At 35.0% G+C, this 20,833-nt stretch overlaps 1 protein-coding gene across 1 annotated transcript; it reads right to left on the minus strand.

The window, feature by feature from the left end:
• Nucleotides 1–632: 632 nt before the first annotated feature.
• LOC111045573 (partner of Y14 and mago) lies at nucleotides 633–20,345 on the minus strand. The gene is made up of 4 exons (XM_039440975.1): nucleotides 20,105–20,345; nucleotides 9,976–10,125; nucleotides 2,384–2,500; nucleotides 633–1,471 (listed from the first exon to the last, which is right to left on the minus strand). Exons 1-4 carry the CDS (start codon nucleotides 20,133–20,135, stop codon nucleotides 1,077–1,079), a joined length of 693 nt encoding a protein of 230 aa, XP_039296909.1. The 5' UTR covers nucleotides 20,136–20,345; the 3' UTR covers nucleotides 633–1,076.
• Nucleotides 20,346–20,833: the final 488 nt, after the last annotated feature.

The raw sequence follows: 20,833 nt of genomic DNA on the forward strand, positions 1-20,833 counted from the left end.
CCTCACTTTGAAACTGGGTGAAGACAATAAAAATTTCACTTTTACTTACATAAATTTTATATATTTCACTTTTAAAACTGGGTGAAATTATCTGCTATCACAGCTGCTATTTTTTCCAAAGCACTTCTCCTATCTCAAATTATTATTGAATAACAGAACTTTAAAGATAACAAGAGATAGCTAGGCCCATTATTATGTAGATACTAGCATAGAGAGGTTTAAACAGAGAAATATCAGCTGTTCCTTTAAACCCTGTATGAAACACATTATGATGAATGCAACCATATCTACAAGTAAACGTGGTTTAGCATTAAACTTAGATGATACATGGCCCTTAGGGCCATAAGCTAACACTAAGTTTAACGCTAAACCACGTTCACTTGTAGATATGGTTGCATTTATCATAATGTGTTTCATACGGGGTTTAAACGAACAGCTGACATTTCTCCGTTTAAACCGAGTATCTGCATACGGGCCTTAGTTAAAGATCATGAATACCCCCAATACTCTAAATTAGGTAATGGGAAAGAATTATTATTTTATAAATCAATCAAATGTTTGTTTGATTACCTAACCAAACTATATAAACTGCTATACAAACTGTGATTCTGATCAAACCGCTCAAACTTTTGTCTAAATGGAATTGTCACTGGGCCAAACTGCTATAGTGAGGTCCACGTTATAATGGCAGTGGAGAAAGATAGAAGAACAAAGTTGCCGATCCTCTGTCTTGTCAATACACTCTATAGACAGTAGCTGATACAGGTTTATCGAGGTATATTAATATTAGCTGTTCATTCTCGTTTAAAATAATAAATTATATTTTATTAAGCAAGTAATTATATTTTTCAATAACTTTATAATGAAATATTTTGTAATCATTACTTCTACATTTTTAAAAGATGATCTGGCAACAGAACAAAGCAAGGAAGAGATTGTGCTATCCGCTTTGTTGAATGATAGACAAGGATAGCAATGTATTGCTAATCCAACACTGCCATTATAACGTGGACCTCACTATAGAAACTGTTATTCAACCATATGCACTACTTGACCTAACCTAACCTAACCTCTAGTTAATTAGAATGTCCTTCAATTGACAACTGTAAGGCCAGAATTTCACTCAACACATCCGGTTTACGCGCCACTTTCTCCAACTGGTCTTTATCGAATTTGTCCTTTTGTCCTTCCGCCATTTTTTGTTCCATAACCTCAATGTCACGCAACTTTTTACGCAGATTTTTAAGCCGTTTGACGGGATCTGTGGACGGGTTTTGCGAACAGTCTGCACTTTTCGGCGAGGTGTCAGAACTTTTACTTTTTGAAGCCGGTTTTTGTGATGGATCAGCAGTTTTAGAAGCCGGTTTTTGTGATGATTCAACACTTTTTGTAGGCTGTTTGGGTTGACCTCCTCCATTCTCACCAGAATTTGTTTCACCGCTCTTCTTTTTCTTTTTCTTCTTAGATTTGGCTGTAAACAAAGCATAAATGAGTCGGTTTACAGTTTGTATTGGAGGGAAAGGTGGAGTACGGGAAAGTGTGGGAGACAAAAATCACAAAGAGGTATTTTATGTTGTACAGACACCGGGCTGTCATGTTTCTTATGCCAAGAATATTAATAGGAATCTAATAAACTATTCATAGTTTACTAATGTGCATGAAATTATTTCATCTGGTAAGGCTCAACTCACACTACTGTGACTCAAATCGTACGACTCCAGTCGAGGATACTCCATTCTCTTGACCTAACGACTTTTTAGCTCATTGTCACTACTTCAGTTCCATGCTACTCCATTTTCTAACCTTACTTTATTAAAAATAGCCTATAAGATCTAATTCGTCACTAATTAGCATGTAACAAATTATTATGAATATAATATTGTCTTATCTAGTTCTTATTATGGTCCTATCGATTTTAATTTCAAGTATTTTTTAATTTAAAAATGATTTTTGTGTGTTTTGAATTTAAATTTAGTGTGTAATTGAAGAATGTTGAAGTGACACATAACCTAGCTACATTTGGACTGTTGTATAAATGAGAATTTGAACCGTTTTGGGATTATAAGCCTGTGGCACTTTTCTGTAAGTTGTGTAATTCTGAATGATTAATTAAATAGATAATCTGAAATGATAGAACTTGAGGCTAGAAATGATAGAACTTGGTCGAGGCTTGACCAACATGTCGAGTCACCGCTCGACTCAGTATCACAGACGTGAGGTGGTGGAGACTACAATCGACTGGTCTGAGTGTCACCATTTGAAAACACATGCTGCATAGAGAAGAGACTGGAGCCGCAGTCTCTTCTCGACTTGAGAGTAGAGCCTAAGAGGAGACTATGGTTTCATATGACTGCGCGAGGTCCACTGTTCACAGAGCTACTACCTTCATTGGTTGAGCCGCCCTGTGTTAAGACCACTCCAGGTGCCGGACTGTAGGTGATGACCGGCTTCATTTTCTCCTTCTCCATCTCTCTCTTCTTGATCAGATCCGGGTGTAGACCTGGATGAATAAATTCATTCATAAATTATACACAATTCGTTATTTATTTAATCCATTTACACATGCACAAAATCGAGACAATGATTGGGAGAGAAACAACCGAATTAATTCATAACTATTTCTCCCCCGGATTGATTGATTGATTGAGTACTTTATTTATGTAGATTACAATATATACTGGCTTATACACTTATATACAATAGCTTACAATACAGCAACATTATAGATGAATTTACATAATATAGACTAAGAAAATAATTATTGAACTGTATATGATATGAAAAAGTAATTTGTAATATAATAACTATAGATAATTATATTGTTATGCATCAACATAAATTGGCGGAGCTTTGGACATATCAATGTCCATTCTTCGGAAAGAATATTAAAAATATCCTCCCCACTAACTCTCTACCAAAATTCAGATAGTTGATGAGCATATATTGAGATTCACGTTAAGACGTTATGAAATCAGCACCTGATAAACATTGGTGTTGCTATGCTTGTCTGTCATTTGACAAAGCAGATAACGCTACCTTTTCTAGCTCAGCAACGTTTCCAGGTCGTTTTTTCAACAAGTTATAAATATATCTAACAAAATCTCAATCATGAAAATTTAAACATTCAATTTTTTTCCCCCTAACGAATAAAATATAATTGATTCTTTAACCTTCCGGCAGTCGTGCTGTTGTAAAAAGTACAACAGTGTCGGTTTCTTTGCTGCACAAAACTATTGCATGGGGTGGTGTCAGTAAATGAGTCAACTATGCATTCCAAAACTTTCCCACTGAGTTGCAGCATAGAGATACAATAGCGTAGTAAGTAGATATCCCATGGTATAGGGCGTTTATGTCGCAACTTTTACTGTTATCTCAAGTCGAATACTAACGATTATTTTAGATTTTTACTGTTTTGTTGGGGTGGGAGTGTATGAACGGCACAATATGAGAGACTACCAGCGTCACACACCTTTTTGGGGAAGAAATACGTGGACTATTGGCTTGAAATAACAGTAAAAGTTGCGACATAAACGCCCTATACCATGGGATATCTACTCCAGCTATTGTTTCTCTATGGTTGCAGTATCAACTGAGCAATGGTTCAGTCTTAAGGTGCCATTTAGTTGCGACATAAGTCGCACTGTGCATAAGATAGGGAAAGACTGTATACGGGGACTGTAAACGAACCAATAACACAGAATTGATGGCTTTGCTTCATGTACCTTATTAGGCTATGAAATGGTAATCATCCAAATGTTCATCGGCGTAAAATAATCCAAGAAGATGGAAAAAGTAATTATACAATTAACTAACATGTTTTGACAGTAAACAGAGTACATATCACTTGGAAAATTGGATGTTGTACAAAATACAACACGCGACTACTCGCGTGTGATTGAGTACGGCGCGACTACCGGACAGTTAAAACAAGAATGAACAAATAGTATTACATCAAATATACTGGCATCAGACTCTTTTTTCTTTAGGCTACTCTTAAATACTGGGTGACCCAGAATAACGGGAACATTTGAAAACCCATAAAACATTAGTGGGAAGGGCAAAAATGATTTTATTCAAACTTATGTTAAGTTCAAGACTTGCCATTTGAGAATAATTATTAATAACATCTATCACTTTTTGACAATTACTTAATCAAGATGGCTTCCTCCTGCACGAATACACTCTTGAAATCTGTGTTGAGATTCCTCATTGATCGCTGCAACATTTCAGCTGGGATATTGTTGATTTCATTTTGAATTGTCTGTTACCATTCAACCACAGTTATTGGTCAAGTTGTAAAGGGTTGATTTGAGATAGCTCCACAAATGGAAAATCGCAGGTGTACAGATAATGGAACCAGGAAACGCAAATGTTGCAGCGATCAATGAGGAATCGTCAACACAGATTTCAAGAGTGTATTCGCTAAGGAGGAAGCCAACTTGAAGAAGTAATTGTCAAAGAGATAGATGTTATAATTAATTCTCAAATGGCAAGTCTTGAACTTAACATAAGTTTGAATAGAATCATTTTTGCCCTTCCCACTTATGTTTTATGGCGTTTTTAAAAGTTCCCGTTAATCTTGTCATCCTGTATAAACAAAAATTAGAAATTTTACCCTTTTTTAATTGTTCTTCAATTTCTAATTTCTATTTATACTGGTATCAGCTATTCTATATAGAAAGCAGTGGCAAGGCAGAGAATCGGCAATGCTGTTCTATCTTTCTCCACTGCCGTTATAACGAGGATCTCACTATGAATGTTGAGCCTGTTGTCAATACAGTGCAACTTAGTTTTTTATTTATTTATTTGTTGATATAATTACCAATCATAGGAATATGATCGCGATAGAACGACAGGCATAGCCCAAAACTATTCTGTTCCCAAATTTTGATAAATTAATTATAAAATGTCAAAAAAAGGTTATGTTCTTACTGAGGAAAGTTAAAGTTCAAAGTTCTGTCCAAGAGTATATATGAGCTGGAAATTTTGAATTTAAAATGATTAAAATACAAAATTATAGTCAAATATTGCACTTAATATCACCGTACTTTGAATAAATTTAGTTATTTCGAAAAAAATTGAAGCCAAAAATATACACACAACTTTCCACTAGGCACAGCTATTATTATAACGTCATTTAAGGGACCACACATTCAATGACTCTATAACATAGTGACAATATGAAACAGGTTTTAAAATATTTATTGTGAACCGAGGAAATAATGAAAAACATGGTTTAATATGAAAAATACACTTTTAATAAAGATAATTAGGATTGTATTTTTTCTTTAGGGCTACTTTTGAATATAAATAGGAATATAGATTTTAGTACCATTTTGAAATTATTAAATTTCATCACGACATGTTTCGGCTATATGGAATCTATAATTTTCCATGAAATAATTTTAAAAAGTGTACTCAGACTTATATTTTTATTTATATAATTTAGGATATTTGCAAAGAATGCTTTCAATAATAAAAAGAGGATAGGGCTATTGACTACAAGAACGTTGAATCTAGAGGTGAGAAAACGGTTGCTCAAAACGTATGTATGGAGCATTGTAACCTATGGAAGTGAAACTTGGACGATGGGTGTGAAAGAAGAGAGACGAATTTCTGCCTTTGAGATATGCTGCCACAGAAGAATGCTGAGGATCAGTTGGAGAGAGAAGGTAACGAATGGAGAGGTGTTTCAAAGAGTTAGAGAGAGAGAGAGAGAGGTTGTCTAGTGACAGAAATAAAAAATCTGGTGTGGCGCACTCACACAACTTTCCTTGCCGTTATGAAAATTGATCAACTGAAGTTAGTGTTCCCGCGCATATCAAATCTACTATTCTAAGATCTGAGACAGCAGGTGACAGAACACTAGCGTCAGGTGATCAATTTTCATAACGGCAAGAAAAGTTGTGTGAGTGCGCCGCCACACCAGATTTTTACTCTAATATTGGCGTAAGAAGGAGGCTCCTTTTTCCTTTTATATTATCCTTGAAATGCAAAATTTCCAAAAACCTTGTATATACGTCGACGCGCAATTAAAAAAGGAACATACCTGTCAAATTTCATGAAAATCTATTACCGCGTTTTGCCGTAAATGCGCAACATATAAACATTTAAACAATCAAAAATTTAAGCATTTAACCATTTGAACATTTAAACATTTAAGCATTTAAACATTAAACATTTAAACATTTAAACATTTAAACATTTAAACATTTAAACATTTAAACATTAAACATTTAAACATTTAACATTTAAACATTTAAACATTTAACATTTAAACATTTAAACATTTAAACATTTAAACATTTAAACATTTAAACATTTAAACATTTAAACATTTAAACATTTAAACATTTAAACATTTAAACATTTAAACATCCAAACATTTCAACATTCAGAGAAATGCCAACCGTCGACTTTAATCTAAGACTTCACTTTGCTCGGTCAATTATCCTTGAAATGCAAAATTTCCAAAAAACCTTAAATATATATACGTCGACGCGCAATTAGAAAAGGAACATACCTGTCAAATTTCATGAAAATCTATTACCGCGTTGAAACTTTACTGTATTTTCATTTTTTTTGTGTTCAATTTTCTAGTCTTTCGAAATTTAATTTAAACGTGGACTGCGACTACACCCCATTTCGCAAAGCCAATCAGACTCCAGCTGTTTGAAGTCTAGAACTTGGCTTAATTCCGAGCTCGGAGACCGGCCCTTAATCTAAGGCCGGGGCCGCATTAGCAATACTTTGTAATGACAGAAGTCTTCGGTATTTGAAGTTATAATAATAATAACTACTGAGGAATCCTTTTTATTCACTTAATGCATTTTTAGAATTGCAAAGTATTATGCTCTAAACTGTTTAAAATATGTATGTGTATGAAATTTGATCTGTATCATCAAGAGTAGCATTTTAAAGATTGTGACATTTATATTGATTTGAGACATTTTCTCATTCATAACAAATTATTATTAACAAAGAGTCTTACGAATCTCTTGTAAGAATAGAATATTGGAATTATCGACTATTTAATTGAATTAATTAGATTAACTTGTGATTTTTATTAGATATGGACTTAATAATTTAGATTTTCCTATTAATGTTACCTAATTATGTAAATTTAGACAGGGTCATTTTTCAACCCGTTACCAAGTGACTTCACATTTATATCTTTATATAGATGTAAGTGTGTTTGATATTGAATTTGTATTTGTTGTGTGTTGAATTAGAATTAGAATATAACGTTGTCTGTAACTATGATCAGTTGAATGACAATTAAATTATATTTATTTATTTAATATCGAGTGACCTGGCTGGCTCAGGTCTGGTATCAGAGTTTTCAGGTCGCAACTGATCAATTTCAGGGCCTCTGAGATGAACTAACGACTGCTTTTTAGGCAGCCGGGACCGAAGACTTGACGTGTCCATCCTAAACATAGGATTGGCCCGAGATAAATATCATATTTGAAGTGATAAGAGAGCAGATGAATGTGGAAGAAACTATACTAAGTAGCATTGGTCAGGGCCAGGTAAAATGGTATGGCCACCTATGCTGAAAGAATATCACTGAGAGTAGGGATGTCAATCCTGGGATCCCGGACAAGTTTTGATACCTAACAATCCTGGGATTTTTCTGCATCAATCCCGGGATTTTCGGTATTAGAAAACCTGAAATTGTGAATCATATTTTTCCAAAAACAATTCATTATAGATTCATTTATGATGATGAATATGAGTATTGCATAACTAATTTATTGTTTCAAGAGTTTGACTAGTTTATTCTACAGACACAGCCTACAGTTGCATATTTATTCATTTATTTATTTGTTTGTTTGTTAATTTATTTATTTACTAGCCGTCAGGCTCGCTTCGCTCGCCATATACGTCTAGCCAGGGGGCTCCGCCCCCTGGACCCCCGACTAGATCGTCCAAGAATGAGATCAGCAGGCTCGCTTCGCTCGTCTGCATTTTTTATTTGAGCATTTCTATCATTATGTTAGGACGATCTAGTCGGTGGTCCAGACTAAACGTCTGGCTAAACGGATATGGCGAGCGAAGCGAGCCTGACGGCTAGTAATATAATATTCCCAGGAATAGCTCTGATTGAAGTAGCAGTGCCCAATCAATTTTTCCGCGATAAATGCATTTCAATCTTCAACTTGATGCCAACCTAACAAAGTCAACTCAACTTAATGCCAACCTGACAAAATTATTAATTTAGTTACCAGTTGACAACTGTTTCAAAGAGGTATTCTCTCTAGATTGAAGTTCTATATTAACATATGGTATGGACATTTTTCAATTTTAATTAAGAGAATAAGAAGAATATACATGCTAAAAGACGAACTTTAAACCCTTAAAAACCACCCTTAGAGTTAAAATATTGCCAAAAGATTTCTTAGTGCGCCTCTAAAGTAAAGGGCCAACTGAACATACCTACCAAATTTGAACGTTTTTGGTCCGGTAGATTTTTAGTTCTGCGAGTGAGTGAGTGAGTCAGTGAGTCAGTCAGTCAGTCAGTCAGTGAGTTCCATTTCGCTTTTATATATATAAATACAGTAGATTTATTTATTTAACACTAATTCGGTTAGTTTCGTTTTCGGCAAATTCCGATAAGTGTGAAACGATGATTCGGCTTGAATTTGGTACCGAATAGCAACCGCATAGCACCGAACGCCCCCTCGACACGAATAGGTTTCATCATATTCGAATTCGTTGCTAGGGAAACAGGAAAAAAGCTTGCACAAAAGCTACACACGCTTGCCTTTTTTGTTTTTATTTTAACCTGATATCGTGATTATCTGTTCCAAAATTTTCCAAGTCAAAATCATATGGTCAATTCATTTCTGTTACTTCACAGAAACATTTTTTTCCCAATGAATAGTTTGCTGAAAAAATATGAAAGATATAAATTAAAACTCAGGGAAAATTTTTATCTATTTTTTTATTTTATTTTTCCACGAATATTACATGATTTCATCAAGGGAGAGAAGAGATGAAGTTTATATACCATGTGTTTTGTACCAAAACCATATACCAAATTTTCTCGCTTTACTCGCCATATCCGTCTAGCCAGGGGGCTCCGCCCCCTGGACCCACGACTGAATCGTCCAAAATAGAGATCAGCAGGCTCGCTTCGTTCGCCTGCATTTTTCATTTGAGCATGCTTCATTCCATCAGAAAGTTAAAGTACTGAGAAAACGCATAAAAGCTGAGAAAAACGTTGGAAAAAAATCTGATTTTGGGCGTATCTTTGATGAAATATTAAAGTCACCTCATCACAAAATTTTTAGACCCTAGCTAAACCTCTGTAACAAATTTTAACATTTTCTGCCTATTACTTGATGAAAGAACTGACAAAACGCAAAAAGCCGCTAATTTTGGGCGTATCTTTGGCGTTATTTCAAATTCCTTCTAACACAACATCATTACACCCTAGCTTAGCTTCTGTACTAAATTTGAACAATTTCTGTTCATTTATTCTCGATAAAGCTGAGAAAACGTTAAACAACGCTGGAAAAACACAGATTATAGGCGTATCTTTGGAAATTTATCCAAGTCCGTTCTTAGTGCGCCTCTAAAGGACCAACTGAACATACCTACCAAATATAAACGTTTTTGGTCAGGTAGATTTTTAGTCATGGAAGAATTATTCAAAATAGACGCAACTGGTGCAGTCATTTGGATAGAATGCCACCTGGAAGAATTCCCGTTGTAGTCCAAAACTATAGACCTACAGGAAAAAGAGATGTAGGGAGACCAAGAAAGAGATGGGTACCGGAACAGGTTCATTAATAAGCCTAATCCCTGAAGTGAAGATGATGAGATTTTTAGTTCTGCGAGTAAGTGAGTGAGTCAGTCAGTCAGTGAGTGAGTGCCATTTCGCTTTTATAGCTTTTTATATATATATATATATATATATATATATATATATATATATATATATATATATATATAATGAAAATTATGTACCTGGAGGATAGTGGTTGGCTGCAGCCTGCATCTGTTTTTTTCCTCTGCTCTCATAGAGAGGGACTTCCTCTTGTGGAACATAACCGTCTTTGATTCGTCGCGGCTTTCTCCAACTTCCATCTGGTCTTTGGGTGGCTGGTATAAACGCACCTGTAGATAAAATAAATGAATGAATTCCATTTCCATTAGAATACAAACAAGCAATCTATATAAATAGAAATCAAGCCTCAAATTTTGACATTCGATAAATTTTTTATGTGTGCACAGAATTTGATGATCTTTTTAGTTGTGTTCGCTATGTTCAGGACCAGGTTTATGGCCTATCCAATTTATAATCCGACTTCAGGACTCTTTCCTACGGTCCTTCAAAGTTTAAATGTAATCATTATGGGAGGAGATTTGTGAGTTGGCCACACACAGAAATAAAAATCAGCTGTTATAATCATTGCGTCTTACTACAGCCGTCGGTAGATAGTAGACAAGAGTGTGTGCTGCTTCATAACCGCCCATGTATTTTATTCTAAACGCCCCGACTAAAAACAAAATGACTGTTCTGTGTGTAACCATCCAGCAGTGCGGCCTCAGGTTAAAGACTTATATGCTCTAAAGACATGCTTTGTTTCGTATAATTGTGCTATCTTCGGTGTTCAGAATTAATTGATTTTTAGTAAATTATTTATTTTGCAGTTGGAGAATTATCTATATAGTTGAAATGCAAAACCGCGCCTCCTCAGGTGTGCATCCAGCTAAAGTTTTTGAAGAGATGCATTAAACTATTTGGCGGTACAAAATTCGCTGGGCCAGCTGGTATAATCAATAAAATGAACACGATATTTCAAAAACAGTACATAAAATTAATTACAAAAAAGTCCCGGCTGCCTAGTACCAGTCATGTCATGTCATGTCAGAGACCCTGAAAATGATCAGGTGCGACCTGAAACCTCTGACACCAGACCTGAGACACCCAGGTCACTCGATATTATTATCATTATACTACAGTTATAGAAAAAAAATGTCGGAAATTGGCCTACTCAACTATGAGAAACCCATTTACTACAGTGAGGTCGACGTTATAATGACAGTGTTTAATTAGCAATTTTATTGCTATCCTTGTTTATCATTCAACAAAGCGGATAGCGCTATCTCTTTCTCGGTTTGCTCTGTTGCCAGATTGTTTTTTATAATTAGTTAACAAAATATTTTATCTTGATTATGAAAATTCATTATGAAATCATTGAAAAATATAACTTATTGCTTGATAAAATATAGTTGTTTATTTTAAACGAGAATGAACAGTTAATGTTACATCAATGAACCGGTATCAGTTACCCTCCATAGAAGGCATTGAAAAGACAGAGGATCGGCAACGTTGTTCTCCTATCTTTTTCCACTGCTATTATAACGTGAATCTCACTACAGAGCAGGTGTAGTGGTATTAAATTCAGAGTGGAGGTGCAGATACATTGGGTGAGTGAGCTCATATACTGTTTGAAATTATTTTTTCTTCACAAGGTTATATTTCTTCCAGTTGTTATAATCCAGTTTATAGCGGCGCATTAAGTTTTCTTGAGAAAATTACATGTGAAATGGATTAATCAATCAGTGGATGGATGATAGTATGGTCCAACGTTAGTAGACAGACTTTGTCTACTAACTTTGAGTATGGTCAACATTATAATGGCAGTGGAGAAGATAGATAGGGGAACAGTGTTGAAGATTCTCTGCCTCACCACTGCCTTCTATAGAGGATAGCTGAAACCGTTTACCTGATGTAATATTAACTGTTCATTCTTATTTAAAATAACCAGTTATATTTCACCATCATGAAAATATATTTATACTCTGGTCATCTCAAAAGTAAGTTGCACTATTTTTTTATATCCGCGCAGTTGGCAGGAGACGTCTGGGATTCTCAGGAAACTTTCGTCTAGGTGTTGTGATAGCACTGTAAAATTGCCAAGAGTCCGCCATGACTTATATGTCAGTTGCGATCAAACCACTACGTAGCTACCACTTACTCCTACCGCCGATTGCGAAATAGGCAGTGTTATTCGGTTTTTAACGAGAAACAATAAAAATGCAACTGAAACTCATCGTGAGTTGTGCAGTGTGTACGGTGGAAACGTTATGTTGATGCCAAAGGTTTCTCATTTGCGCCAATCATTTATTGAAGGCAGAACAATGAAGCAGCCGCCCATCCACTTCACGCATCCCGAACATTGTCCAAGACAATGGTATGTTTTCGAACACTTACCATACTCCCCTGATCTCGCTCTAAACGAAATTCATCAGCTTCCACAGCTGAAACAACACCTTGGGAGAAGACGCTTTGCCAATGAAGAAAATCTCAAACAAGAAGTTCAGACATGGCTAACCAGTTTGGCGGCAGAATAGTATGACACTGAATTAAAAAACTTATACCACGATACCAAAAAAGTACTGAAATTGAAGGAGATTATGTAGAAAAATAACTGATACAATATGTAGTTTCTCAAAATATATCCTCTTAATCAAATTCTGTGCGTTATTATATTTTTTATTAAATAGTGCAACTTACTTTCGAGATAACCGACGTAATAATGAATGTTGATTGTTGAGATCAAATAATTTGTTAATGGTTTTTAATTTATTCAAATTCATTTTAGGGCCGGTTTCCGAGCTCGGGATTTAGCCAAGTCCCAGACTTCAAACAGCTGGAGTCAGAAAATTGGTTTTCCAAAACGGGGCGTAGTCGCAGTGATTGTCATAGTCACGTTTGAATTAAATTTCGAAAAACTAGAAAATTGAACACAAAATAAAATAAAGAGAAAATAGTGTAAAATTTCAGCTATTTCGAACTATTTAGGAATGTCTTATTTCGTCAAGGAAAACCGTTTCCAATTATAGAAATGATAAAATAAAAACTACGACTACTGTTATAAAAGCTGCGACTACGCCCCGTTTTGGAAAGCCAATTTTCTGACTCCAGCTGTTTGAAGTCTAGGACTTAGCTAAATCACGAGCTCGGAAACCGGCCCTTGAAAGTATTTTCAAATTCTAAATATATGTGTTTTTTATTTGTTTTGTATTGTAAATAGAAAATATGAACACAGAGGAATATAGTCTAGCTAGGACATTTGGATTATTGTATAAATTCAAAAACAACTATAGTAAAAATAATCTTAGATGGGAAACATTAAAATTATAGAGAGTTCTAACCTATGGTGAGGTCCAAGTTATAATGGCAGTGGAGAAACTCCCACATTTCTCCACTGCCATTATAACTATAACGGCAACCAATGTTGCCGATTCTCTGCTTCACAACTGTCTTCTATAGAGAATAGCTGATACCAGTAGGTCTAAACCTGATGTAATATTAACTGTTCATTCTTGTTCAAGATAATCATTTATATTTTATTCGCTAAGAACATATATTTTTAAACGATTATTCTTCAACATAATTGGTGTGAAGGTTGAGGCATTTGTCATACCAGATGACAAAATAATCATCATACCAATGACCAATAATTGTCATACCAGTGGACCAGCCTAACAGAATAATTTTTCCTCCACCTACTGTCTAAGTGCTCACCTTACTCCCTGGAACATAATACTACAGTGTCACCTTTTCGATCTCGGGACGAAAAAAAAACAGAAGAACTCCCTAGGGCATAATAATAACTCTATTTAAATAACATGGGAAGCATCTCTATTTTAAAAACTTGCATTTGAAATAGGTTAGAAGGTCTAAACTCAGATGAGGAAACATAATAGGGCTGTCATTGAGTCAACTGAATTCAATACCTCAACCATAAATTTGATCAACTCTTGAAATATATGTTTTTTATATATTTTTTTTTAAATTGAAATATTTTTGTATGATATTACATACTTAATATTAGTAGACGATAAAAATTTATAAATATTTTGTCCTATTCAAAATACCAGCCAACAAATATTTTTCGTCTGTGATTCAAATCTGAAACGTGAGAACTGGAGTCAGCCATTTTTGATAGTCGGCCAGCTGATAATTGTTACAGCTTTTGATGATAGATAGCGCAATTGGCAGTGCCAACCAGATGACCCGTTTTTAGGTTTTGGATTTCAGGTTATGTTGTAAAAGATAACATTGTCACCAATAACTTGAGTTATTAAAATTTTTTGATTTGCAGTTTCTATAAAAAAATGTAGGTGGAGGAAGAATGTTGTGTACATCATGAGTGAAATAGTTATTTGTATATCTAGAGTGAAAAGTACGACTTTTTCTCCCTGAGGGGAAAGTTTGAAGCCCTCAATTTTCCTGAACAATTTTCCCGGAACAATTTTCCTGAGGGAGAAAAAGTATTTTTCACTCGTGATGTACACAACATTTTTCCTCCATCTACTTTTTTTTATAGAAACTGCAAATAAAATCATTTCAATAACTTTATTTATTTATTTATTTACTCTTATGGCTTTTATCGGCAGAGAGATCCTTTCGGATGTTCTGCCTTGCCGTATTACCCAATGTCATTTCCTATCAACACTCAAGTTTATAGGTTATGTCTTGGTTTCTTCATTTTTCTCAATAAAAATTTGCACTTTCACTTCCTGAGTTACTATTTTGTAAATTTTAAAATCAAGAAAACTATTTTCAAACACAAAATCACATTTAAAAAGCAAAAACTATAAAAATGTTCATAATAATATTGAACTGAAAATTTCACATTACAATTTCAATAACTTACGTATTGGTGACAATGTTTCCTAACAACATAACCTAAAATCTAAAACCTAAAAACCGGCCGTCTGATTGGCACTGCCGATTGCACTATCTATTGGCAAAAGTTGTAACAATTATATCAGCTGGGTGTCTACCAAAAATGGCTGACTCCAGATCACGCGGTTCAGATTTGAATTGCAGATCAAAAATATTTGTTGGCTGGTATTTTGAATATAATAAGATATTTAAAAAATTGTATAATTTTTATTGTATACTAATATTAAGAATATAATATCATACAAACATATATTTCATGAGTTGATCAAATTTCTGGTTGTGGTATTGAATTCAGTTGACTCAATGACAGACACCTCTTTATGCTTTCTCATCTGAGCTTAGACCTTCTAACCTATTATAATGTAAGTTTTTAAAATAGAGATGCTTCCCATGTTATTTAAATGGAGTCACTTTTACTCCCTAGGGAGTTTTTCTGTTTTTTACTACCGAGAGCAAAAAAGTGACACTTTAGTATTATGTTTCAGGGAGTAAAGTAAGTACTTTAGCCAGTAGGTGGAGGAAAAATGTTTTTTTCTCGCTCAGGGAAATTGTTACCCTCGGCTTCGCCTCGAGCTTCAAACGTTACCCCTCAGGAAGGAAAAAACGTTACTTTTCACTCTAGTTATACAAATAACTATTTTTTCATATGCTGCCGCTAACTGAGTTTAAGTGTCAGTTGCACAAAAGCCGATAAAAATTCAATCGTGATTATTTCAACGAGAACCAATCAGAGAAACTGTCATATCGAACGTTTTTTCTCATTGGTTTTTGAGAAATTAATCACAGTTAAAACTTGACCGGCTTTTGAGCAACCGTGCCTAAGTGGACAATGACGTTACTTTGGAGAACCAATCAGAGAAACTGTCATATCGAACGTTTTTTCTCATTGGTTTTTGAGAAATTAATCACGGTTAAAACTTGACTGGCTTTTGAACAACCGGGCCAAAGTGGACAATGACGTTACTCTGGAGCTCCTCATTAGTTTGAAAGCTCTGCTCTCAATCATTGTCTTGAGTTTGGGGAGGAGGTATAAGTTACCAGTGATCAAGTCAATTTTGTATGGTGGGTGATCAAAATCATCCCTTTTGATTCACTGGAAACGCTGTTTGTTTACATAGCACCATGTTTCTAGTCCTATAACTCAACAATAATTAACTGATCTAGCCTTACCAAACACAGGACGTTTGGTGGGGATGATGAGCTGTTCAGCTCTGTCGAAATTGCCCTCCCCCCTGCCACTCTGTGTCTCATGATATGTTATCGGAGGTTCAAGAAAATTACCCTTGTAAATAGGTCAATTTTTCAATTATAAAATAATCAAACTTGAAATTAAAAATTTAGTTAATTAGCCTATTCTTAAATTCTATATTGTTGCAAAACGATATGACAACGTTGCAGAGCTGTAAAATGATAGAAGGCTATCAGCTTCGTCAAATAAAACACAAAGATTGTAACAACAACATTTGGCAATTCCCCGATTCCAGGACCTTGAGGAAGACATTGGAAGTGAGAAGTAAGTATTAATCAAATATTATAACGTGGTTATAACGTTATAACGTGGACCTTAATACAATCCCCCCTTCTTCATCAACGGCCTGTTTATAACTTGCCCTACAATGTGTACGTTCTGTGCACAGTAAATTGTTCCAGTTCCAATCGTAAAATTGTTCCATCACGTGACTAGGGAGTTGAGTTGTGGCAGCCGAAGCGATAGCACGTGTTTTGTCAGAGCTCCTGGCGTCTTATCAGTTTGTTGTTTTTCGTTGTGAAATAGCTTGAAAACTTGTGATTCTAACCTCTTTCTGTGAATTGACTGTTCATTTTATTGAAATATTACCTATTAATATTCTCAATAACGTTGTTATGAGCAAGAAGATTGAAAAATACTTCACGCCTACGGCTCCATCAACATCTGGGAAGCGTGAACGTCCACAAAGTTCTCCGGAAACACCGACAAGTAAGAAAAAAAACTGTTGTATCTGTGAATTCGGGTGAAATGAATAGCAAAGACTTAAAACAATTTTTTGAGGACTTTGAACAACGTAATGTTACTAATTTTAATTCAAAATTTGAGAATTTGGCAACGAAGGCGGATTCAGAAGCAATAAAACAGTCAATAGAAAATTTGTTGGAGGAGAATAGAAAACTGAAACTGCAAGTGAAAAATCGTTCCACCAAGAATAGAAACTTATGAAGACGTATGATTGGGATGGAAGATAGAAATCGTCGTAACAATTTAATATTCAAAGGACTTAAATACAATGTGAATGTATTGAATCCGGTTACAGTGGTGAAGAACTTTTGTGTAGAGTATCTTAATGCAAGACCAGACTTGTGGGTGAATAGAGCGCACTCGTTAGGAAACATGAGGAATGGGGGGCCTCTTATAGCTCATTTTCCAGATGACGCTGACATCAATCATTTGATGAAGACTGCTAAAAAGTTGAAGGGGACCAATTTCTTTGTGCACAACGACTTTTCATTGGAAACTAGGCGGGTGAGATCACGGCTTTTTGCGATAAAAAAAGAAATACTAAGAGTAGTACCTCAGCAACGAGTGATGGTGCAGCACGACCGACTGGTTGTTGGTAATGCAACGTTTTGGTGGGATGAGAATGAAAGACTAAAATTCGGGATACAGAGCGGCGAGGAAAAGCTTCAACAAATATTGGAATGTGATGGAGAAACGGTCAACGAATTACTACACAGATCAGCATATGCAGTAGGCCGAGAGACGAATGCGGTACAGACGAGTGCAGTACAAACCAGTGCGGTGCAGCCCAATAATGATTCTACGGAAAGAGACAAGGAACATTGAGATGTAGCCGTCAGCCAGGTCGTACAGCACCAGGATAAGTTTAATGTAATTGTATATAATGTAGCGGGGTTAAAGGGTAGGAACTTTTTAGAATTATTTAATTTTTTAAGAGAGTATGAGTGTTTTGTTTTATTGGAAACTTTTATAGAAGAAGGAGAACAATTTATTTTCGATAGGTTTTTGCAGGGTTATGTTTTCTCATGGGAATTTGCGTTAAGAGAGTCTAAATTTGGTAGAGCTAAGAAAGGAATATTATTAGCTATTAGGGACAGGTGGGAGGGAAAAATAAGAATAGAGAATACGAATGGAAGAAACGTTCTATTTATGTTGAAAAAAATTTGTACATAGTTCCAGTCTATCTGAGTGGAGGTCTGGAGAGTGAGTGGGAATTGGATTACTGTATGTTGTATGATTTTCTGTTCTCTTTCGATGATACCGAGCTTACCGACTCAAGTCGCGTTCGATAACACAGGCATTGAGTACAAACGCCGGTCTAAAGATACTGTAATCAATAAAAAAGGAAGAAAATTAATAAATCTCTGTGAGGAATTTAATTTCGTTATTTTAAATGGTAGGGTCACGGGGGATGAGTCGGGGGAGTTCACATTTGTTAATAACAGAGGAGCGTCAGTTATCGATTTGTGTTGTGTCAGCTTAGATAGTTTGCATTTAATTGAATATTTTGAAGTGAAGGGCGCGAACTTCTCAGATCATTTTTCCATAAGTATATCTATCAAGTGTGAAAGTATAGCAGAAGTTGAAAGAAGCTGTTCAGTACCACTTGCCCCGAAACTTACCTGGAATAGCGCGAATGGAAATAGTTTTGTTGATAAATTAGCAGAGAGGTGTCGGAATGTTTCTCATTTACCAGAAGATATCAACGAGGCATGTACTTTACTGAAGGAACTGATATATGACACCACCAATTTCAAGAAGGAGCCGAAATTGGTAAATAATAAGTTCAAGAAAAGCATTTGGTATGATCGAGAATGTGAAATGGCTAGGAACACAATGTTTGCTTTATTGAAATTATTTAGAAAAAATAACTCTATCATAGTTAAGAATGACTATTGAGCGGGAGTGAGAATTGGAGGTATGGAGAAAAACCGATAGAAGTAGTAAACGAGTACAATTACCTTGGAGTCACTGTCACTTCTACGTTATCTTTGACTAGCCATTTTAAAGATAAAGTATTGATAGCAAAATACGGTATAAATAGTGTATGGAAGAAACTGATTACAAACAATGAGGTACCGTTATCAACAAAAAGGCAGGTGTTTAGTTCGGTAAGCAAGGCGACGGTAACATATGCTGCCCAAGTATGGGGGTATCAGCAAAGAGAGGAATTGGGGCGATTGCATAGATTCTTTATTAAGAGACTGTTCTGTTTGCCAGTCAATACACCAAATTATATTTTGTATTTGGAGAGTAAAGAGAATAATATATGGTTGGATACATTAAAATTGAATTGTAGATACATAGCGAAAACGATAAGCCTATCAGAATCTAGATTTTTAAGAAAAATAACAAAATTGACATCCCGAAGTAAATGCGGTGGGAAAACTTGGTGGGATTGTGCCGCAAATTCGCAGTTTCATTCCATTTATTATAATCTTAGAATGTGTCATCCAGTAAGACCAGATTATATTAGCGACATACATAGTAGGCGTTTTATCAGTCAGATTTTCAAGGTGAGAGGTTCTCTATTACCTCTAAATTTTAGGGTGGGTAGAGATTATGAAAGTTATATTTGCTCACTGTGCAATAGTAGGGAAGTGGAAGACACCTATCACTTCATAGGTAGATGTAAAATCCTAGGTGAATTACGTGCCAAATGGTTTGGATGTTGGGTATTGAATGAGGTAAAAACCGTAAATTGTGAATCGGACAATTTACCACATTCCATGTACACAGAACGGGCCCATTGAATGAAAATTTGTCTGTTTGAAATAACTCTGTTTACTATAGTGAGGTCCACTTTAAAATGACAGTGGATAAAGTTAGGAGAATAGCGATGCCGATTCTCTCCATTAATTAATTATATTTCTACACCGTCAAAAACATAATTGGCATCGTTGTGGACCTAGAAAAGGGTAGTAGCACCAGCTTTGTCGAATGATAGACAAGGATAGCAAAACCAAAGTTGAAAAAATACTGTCATTATAACGTGGACCTCACTATAGATCTATGAATCTAGATCTTTGTTTACTGGTCCTAGAGTTACGCCGATTTTCAGTTTTATTATTTTAAAATGTACGTTGCAATACTATGAATAATGATAAATTTATCAGATTTTTCATAAAATTTGACGAATATTATCAATGGTTACTAACTCAAAAGGTCAATGAGCGTCTTTGTTATTGATCACCTAACCTCAAGAAAAAATTTGTTTGGAATTTAGGTAGTATGATAAAATGCTTAGAAGAATAAGAACTCATGAAATGGTTCATAAATGTACATGAAATGTGATAGAGATGAAATTTTTCAAGTAGAATAAAAACATATTTAAACAAAAATTTGTTTTTACAATGAAGATAACCTAAAATCATTTTTATTCAACATATTTGTCTTACCTTGATCATCCTTACAAATAACTGACGACATCTGAGTTGATAATTATTTCAATTGGGCTATCAAATAATATTAAACTATAAAATGTTGAAATTGTAAATTTAATTGGATTTTAGTGTAAAAACATTGTGTACGAGGAAATAGCCTACAATCAATTCCGTGTCTCTGTGGAAAATACTTCAATAAGAACATCATCAAAACCTAACCTACAGAATACCGACCCATTAGAGTACTAGTAACGACAATGGTCAGCTGATTACGACCGAGTATTGGTCAGCTGATTGCACTTAATACTGAGATCTTGAAGTAAGAGCAGCTTCCCTTTGTCACAGATACAGAGTAACGGCCAGCAACGGTCACAGTTATCACATAGTTATTCAAAAGTATTCTTTGAGTATCTATGGTGAGGTGCACGTTATAGTGGCAATATGTAATTTGCAATGGTGTTGCTATCCTTGTGTATCATTCAACAAAGCAGACGGCGCTATCTCTTACACGCATTGCAAGGTTACCACATCGTTTATCAACAATGTAGAAATTCAACTAATCGACAAAATAGGGTTAAGGGTTAGGTTTTATTTAGGTTATATTCAATAATGTTTCATAAGTATAGGTTAGGTTTTTGCTTTGAAATTGCAATATGCTAGAAGGGGCTAGGGTTCAAGTAGAGTTATGTTTTTGTTGTTTCAAAGGTTTTATTGAGGTTATATTTGATAATGTTTCATAAGGAT

This window comes from Nilaparvata lugens, chromosome 14, assembly GCF_014356525.2.
Source record: "Nilaparvata lugens isolate BPH chromosome 14, ASM1435652v1, whole genome shotgun sequence".
NCBI classification, from domain to species: Eukaryota; Metazoa; Arthropoda; class Insecta; order Hemiptera; family Delphacidae; genus Nilaparvata; species Nilaparvata lugens.

Excerpts from the sequence above, each read along its gene's own strand:
- LOC111045573 (XM_039440975.1), bottom strand. The coding sequence starts at position 20,135 with ATGTCGTCAGTTATTTGTAAGGATGATCAAG. Across the intron at positions 2,501-9,975 it reads AGCCAACCACTATCCTCCAG|GTCTACACCCGGATCTGATC; the intron begins GTACATAATTTT and ends TTATTCATCCAG. Across the intron at positions 1,472-2,383 it reads GGGCGGCTCAACCAATGAAG|CCAAATCTAAGAAGAAAAAG; the intron begins GTAGTAGCTCTG and ends CTTTGTTTACAG.